Source organism: Parus major, chromosome 3, assembly GCF_001522545.3.
Source record: "Parus major isolate Abel chromosome 3, Parus_major1.1, whole genome shotgun sequence".
NCBI classification, from domain to species: Eukaryota; Metazoa; Chordata; class Aves; order Passeriformes; family Paridae; genus Parus; species Parus major.
This window is the reverse complement of record NC_031770.1, coordinates 448,677-454,939: the sequence shown is the minus strand read 5'-3', so window position 1 is coordinate 454,939 and position 6,263 is coordinate 448,677. Positions and strand designations below refer to the sequence as shown.

At 48.1% G+C, this 6,263-nt stretch overlaps 1 protein-coding gene across 15 annotated transcripts in view; it reads right to left on the bottom strand.

Annotated features, from left to right (window-relative positions):
• The window catches only part of CFAP61 (cilia and flagella associated protein 61), a 106,789-nt gene that overhangs the window by 36,987 nt on the left and 63,539 nt on the right, over nucleotides 1-6,263 (bottom strand). For all 15 annotated transcript variants that reach the window (XM_015622319.3, XM_033513141.1, XM_015622320.3 and 12 more), the window contains 3 exons: nucleotides 5,253-5,548; nucleotides 1,842-2,169; nucleotides 1,524-1,615 (listed from right to left, as the gene is read on the bottom strand). In XM_015622319.3, coding sequence (XP_015477805.1) covers nucleotides 1,524-1,615; nucleotides 1,842-2,169; nucleotides 5,253-5,548 — 716 coding nt within the window. The remainder of the gene's footprint in view (nucleotides 1-1,523; nucleotides 1,616-1,841; nucleotides 2,170-5,252; nucleotides 5,549-6,263) is intronic.

The following is a 6,263-nucleotide window of genomic DNA, read 5'->3' as shown; positions in this document are numbered from 1 at the left end:
AGCCCTTCTGTCAGAGCCATGGGACATGGGACATGTCACTGAGCCTGGGACACAGACTGTGGCTCCTGCCCACCCCAGGGGCAGCACCAGCTGCTGCAGACACCTGGAGGAGTGTGACACCGGATCCATGGGGACCTGTGACCCCCAGGAGAGCAGCTGGAGTCAGGAGGGAGGCCTTGGGGCATCCCAAACAGCACTGGCCAGCTCTGTGGGGGAACTCAGTTGAACTCTGTTCAGCCTCCTTTATGACACGGAGCACACACACCATGTACCACATTCAATGTCAATAAAAGAGCACCAAGATTGGGTGTTCATGCTCAAACTGCAGCATTTAGCTTCAGATACTTAAATCAATCACTTAGACAAAAATGTAAAAATTTGCTTCAACCTCACATTACTGAGATGATCAGATAGCTTGAAGCTATTTTTTCTAGCTGTATTCCTGTCACAGTTTTATACTTTTCTACAACCTGTTGCTAAGCTACAGGAACCTTTAGTATTTCCACATCTAAGCCAGCGCCTTTCACTAGCTTCTCTTCTTCCTTAGAAAATTCTTTTAGGATTTATATGAAGTTTCTGGAGTGGCTTTAAAAATATGGTCCCTTTTCAGGTAATCAGCAGGTAATCAGAGTGGCAGCAAAAGAATTCTAATCCTATTCCAGCAATTTGGAGTAACAAAACCAATTCCTCTCTCTGATAGTCCTTTCTGCTCTCCACTACATGCTGCTTTAGATGGCTCATCCTGGATCTGAAAAGCAAGGTGAGCCATGCTTTGATTCTTCTCCCTAAACCCTTTTCTTTTGTAAAAACCCATTTGTTTCATTGCTGTTCAGGTTTTAAAATCAACACTGAAGTGGCGTTTTAAAAGCTGCTCTTTAAATCAACTGCCAAAGTGGGCTTGATGCAGAAATTCCCAAGGAAAAAGGTACAATCTGTGTGAAAGAGGATCTGGCCTAGGTGGAAAGTCCTCTGTGGCTTTAAAAGACATTAATCTAGTCCTTTTCTTGCCTCGAGTCAGGTTCTCCAGTAAGAGAAACACCTCCACGTTTGTATCCTGGGACAATCTCCCATGCAGCCCAGCATGGGGACTGCTTCCCCCTGCCCTGTGCCAGGACACCTCTCCCACTTGCTGTTTTCTAGCAGCACAGAGCATCTCTTCCACAGCACTTCCTGCTCCTGGAGAAATCAGCTGAATCTCCCTGCCAGACTGCCCTGGTCTGAATGCCCCTGCAGCACCATACCCGGGGCAGCAAAGGGGCTCATCACAAAGACTGAAAGCTGAAATCCTGCTAAAACTGTCCTGTGTCCTCTGCATGGAAACCAGGCGTCTTTGGAGAAAGGCAAATACCAGGAGTGTGCAAAGGAACAGCCAAGAGGTGCAGTTAGCTCCCTGACTGCTCCTGGTGCTCTCTCCAGCTGTTCCTGGTGTGCATGGTCCCTCCAGGCCCAGCTGTCCTAAACAGGAACATCTTTTCAAACAAACAGGGGGGATGAAACAAGAAAAGTTCCATTGTTTAACTTACATGATCACACGGGTCATGTTCTACATCCAAGGGCACAGGGATTCCAGGCTTGGAAATGTGCAAGTAGTTATAACCTCCAGGAAGAACACCACCTGCCATAAATGAACATATGAGATTTATGAAGTCATTAACAATGAAGAAAATAATGCTATTTATTTGTCCTCCTTCTGTCACAGTCTTTTTCCAGTACATAAGGAGTTTTGAATGCTGTACCACCATGAGATGGCACCTGAGGAGAGAGGGACCTGCCTGTAGTCCAGAAGAACAACCTGTACCTGAGAGGGGATGGAAGTGTGACAGAAATCCAGCTGGACATACCTTGAACTTTACACCTTCTGTATACAGGGAGGAGTCTGTCTGAGCCTTCTGGTGGCTCAGAACTGGGCTGAGGGCTTGGATCAAAGAGACTCAGCATGGAAGCAGCAAGCTCAAAGCCAATCTCCTTGGAGTTGAAGTTGCTGTGTGTCACATCATCCCTGAAGTATCTCCTGGAGAACTTTGTCAGGGGACCTGCTGCCCTGATGCTGGCATCATTGGTGTGGAATTTGGCATCAATCACAAGTCTTCCATCAAAAACTAGGCAAGCATCACTGATGGCCTTAAAGGTTTCATAATCCAGTGTCCTGTAGGCAAAGCTAAAAAATGCCTAAAAAGAGATGTAAATGAAAGAAGGTAATTGTATATTAATTACTGGCTGATTTCATATATCAAACCCCAGACTTTATTCTGAATGTTATTTTAAAAAACAGGAATGTGAAACACAGTGTGATTTTAGCAACACTGTCACAGCAGAGAGATCCTTCTGATCCAGCATTTACAGCTACCAAAGTTAAAACTAAGGCAGCAGAAAGGAGAATTACTAAACTAGACTCAGCTGGTCCTGGTTATTAGTTTAAAAACCCCAACATTTGCCACATCAAACAGCCTGAGTGTCTGTGCATATTTTCTGTGTTAGTCCAAGCATGGAACATAGACCTGAACCTCTTGTGAAGTTTGTTTTCCTTCAAATGTTCAAGCCAACATGAAACTCCAAGGAACAGAAAAGCACAATGTATTTGGAATTTAGCAAGATAATTGTGCATTACAAGTGTTTTCCCAACTGTTGAGGCTGTTTACTCACAAAATGAGTTACTTTGGCTAACTGGCACAGGGACAGTCAATGAAATGGAAAGATCAGAAATTAAATTTGTTTAATGATGAAATGTCATCCTCATTCCAGCTATAGCAATGGAATTTCAGTCAGTGGAAGCTGCAAAGGCCAAGGACCCTAAATCCATAAATCCCTGTTTTAAGTCCCAAAGAGAAAATCAAGCAATAATTCTCTTCTTTTCTCCTTTCATGGCACGGGCACAGTCCCTCTCCTGAGGCACAGGGAAGCAGAGCTCCTCTCCTCCTGCAGAAGCTGGGGCAGACAGCAGACGTGGGGGAAGCAACAACCATGGGCAGTGTCCTCAAAGCTTTCTCTGGCCAGGGAAAAAGCAAGAGCTGGCAGGACATGATCCCCAAAGGAGGGTAAGACAAGAGTGCCCACTGGACACAGAAGGGTGGAAGGAATGACAATGACAAGGTTGAGAGATGTTTTGAACAAGACCACAGCTGGCAAAGGGCCCAGATGAAGACTGACTCTCATTGCTCCAAGGGTTTGTGAAGCCCCAGAGCCCTCACACAGCTTTCCCCACCATCAGTGTCCTCAGTTTCTAAAACCATCAGACAATAAATTGCTGCCCCTTCAGCAAGAAATATTCCTTTACAGGCAGAGGAGAGGGTGGAAGGGTCTCAGAGGAGCACATTTTCCCTTGCTGCCTTCATCCTGAACATCCCAAAACTAAATTGTCAGGCCAAAGCAGCATCTGTGATCTGTCCTTCCCTTAGCACCAGCTCAGGACAAACCTGGGACGGGGGTGAAGGCCCTACCCAGTTGAGAGCTTTCTTGGGGACAAAGGGCAGGTGTCAGATACTGCACTAGCTGAAAGGAAAGGCACAGGGAGCTGGACATTTTAGCAATGCTGGCACAAGCAGAGATGTGGCAGTGGAGGAGCCAGAGCCCCTGGGCTTGTTCATAGCTAAACTAAGTGATGAGCTATGCACAGCTAAGGGAATTTTGATCATCTCAGAGATCCAAACATCCAGGAAGGTGTGGCCACGAGGGCAAGGGGACCACACAGCCCCATATCCCGCCGGCTGACAGGCAGGACAGTGTCACCAGAGGGGAGGGGAGGGGAGGGCAGGGCTGCAACCTCCAGGCAGGAGCCATCTGTCAGCCCAGGCAGGAGGGAGGGAGGGGAGGCTGCTGCTGCTTTAGGGAAAGAAGAGATTTTCTCCTGTTGTTTTTATCCTGCAGGACTCAACAAATGAAGTCCCCAAGAAGAGCCAATCAACAGTTGATACTGGCTGCAATCCCCAAAGGCCCAGAGCTGCTGCAGAGCCGATTCCTGCAGAGCCTGGTCTCCCGTCAGCACAGCTGCCTTCCTGGTGGAGCTGCTCTCCAGAGCCCTCTCCTCTCTGAGTCTGATTCTGGAGGCAGATACAGGAGCCTTGCACGGCAGCTGAACTGGGTTTGGAGAACACAAAGCCCTTGACATCACAAGTAATTGCAGTCTTTCATCTTGGAGGCTGTGAAAGAGAGACCTCGGCAGGGAAGGAGCGTGGATGGAGGAAGGACGAGCATGGGGCACCAATGAGCAGCAGAAAGAAACCCCAAGGCAAGGGGCATCTGAAGGAACAGTGCAGGCCTCGCAGACAAGGTGGTGGGGAAAAGACAGGGGGCTGAAGGGGAGCTGGTCAGTGGATACCAAGCTGCAAAAACAAGAATCATATTGAGATCTTTTTGGAAGGATAAAAATAGAGTGATTGCAAGGAAAAGGAGAGAACTTATAAAGCTGCATACAAGGGGAGAGTGGGACAAGCATCACTACTGATACGGAGTCAGGAGACTGCTACAGATAAAAGTGCTGTGTGAGGTCTTCACCCCCATGATGAAGGGTTTAACCATCCCTGTGTGAAAAAGGACAGGGCTGCAGAGCAGGGGCCCAGCAGGGAGCCCCACACCTGGGGAGCTCTCTGGGAGCAGCACAGGGCTCACCCTGTGCACAGTTAACCCCAGCAGCTGTGCAGAGCAGGGCAGCACAGTGGGGAGTACACAGGGGCTTGGTGGCTCCCTGGGGATGCAGGTCTGGAAGTGACTCACTCCTATGGATTAGCCCAGTAAAGGGAAACACAACTATGCTGATCCTTAGGGAAGGCTAGAACCTGCCCCCAGTCTCAGAGCAGAGCCACACCTCTGACATGACAGCTTGCATGAGATATTGGAAGTGAAAAAAACCTGCAATCATTGATGTAGAGGGAAAGGAACCTGCTTAAAATATATTTTCATAAAGTTACATATTATCCCAGTGGTTTTGGCTTCTACTATGACAATCAAATGCACATAACTATAGACAGGAGCAACTGCACATTTAAATAAGAAAAGTATTTCTGGAATTACTTCAGAAATGAATTAAGAGTATTTGTCACTCGGCAGTGAACAATTACTTGTGTGTCAGGTGACTTAAACACATTTTAATCCAAATCAGTCAGGGCATTAGCAACAGGCTTATTGGGATTTTTTAAAAACCAGTTGTTGAGACTAAGGGATGTTCAATCCCAGAGAGGCAGTGTGTGAGGGAGCAGGTAAATTGATGTTTTGTGCTGAAGGCCAGCGGAAGGCGAGGCGCAGGAAGGGGCACTCACTGAGCAGGGCAGGCGGAGCGGCTCCGCGCTCTCCAGCGCTTTGAAGGCAGCCCAGGCGATGTGGCCGTGCTCATCCTGGCCCCACTCTGCCAGGACACTGTCAGGGTACACAGCCACCCCAGCCTGTGCCAGGGCATCCCCCACCACACGCTCCAGGGCGGCGTCCCCGAGGCTCGGACCGGCAGAGCTGAGCGGAGCCCGCACGAGATGGATGCGGGAGCCATCGATCCCAAGGGATAAGAGGGCTTCTACCGTGGTGTAAATGTCAATTGTATTCCCATAGACAATGACGTTCCCTAAGAGGAAAAAATGGGGGAGAAGATTTCTGAGACACACAATGAAAACCTTATTAGTATAACTCAGATGATAATAACATGGAATTGCTCTCTTTGACCCTCTAATTTCTCTGATGCTATGAAGCAAACAATGTTACCTAGCAACAGCAGCTAAGATAATTTAGTGAAGAATCTGTACAAAACATCCCACAAAGTAGGCAAGTACTTAACACAGAACTATGATATTCATCCCGACCCCATAATCTGAAATGATTTTGATTGAAAAGCCTCTAGGGGAAATAAATAAAGAAATCACCATTTTTATTTTGTTCTCCCCTCTCTCCCTAATTTTGCTCATTCAAAGGACGGATGGAGTGGGGAGCGAACAGAATCAAATTCAATACATCATGCAGAAAACCCCCACAGACCACAGAAAGACTGAGTTATAGAAAACAAGGCCTTGTGCCACATGGAGGTCACCAGTGCCACCGCTCCCTTCTGCCAGAGCCTGATCTCCAGAGAATGGGGATGGCCCTGCAGAGGGACCTGTCCCTGGTGGTGGGGAGAGCTCAGCACCACTCTGAAGGCAGCTGCACATGGCACAATGCCCAGCCCAGAGCCAGTTCCATCCCTGCCCACTGCTGGGAGTTCAGCGAGCTGCAGACAGCCATCATCCATCCATCCTTCTATCATCCATCCATCCATCATCCATCCATCATCCATCCATCATCCATCA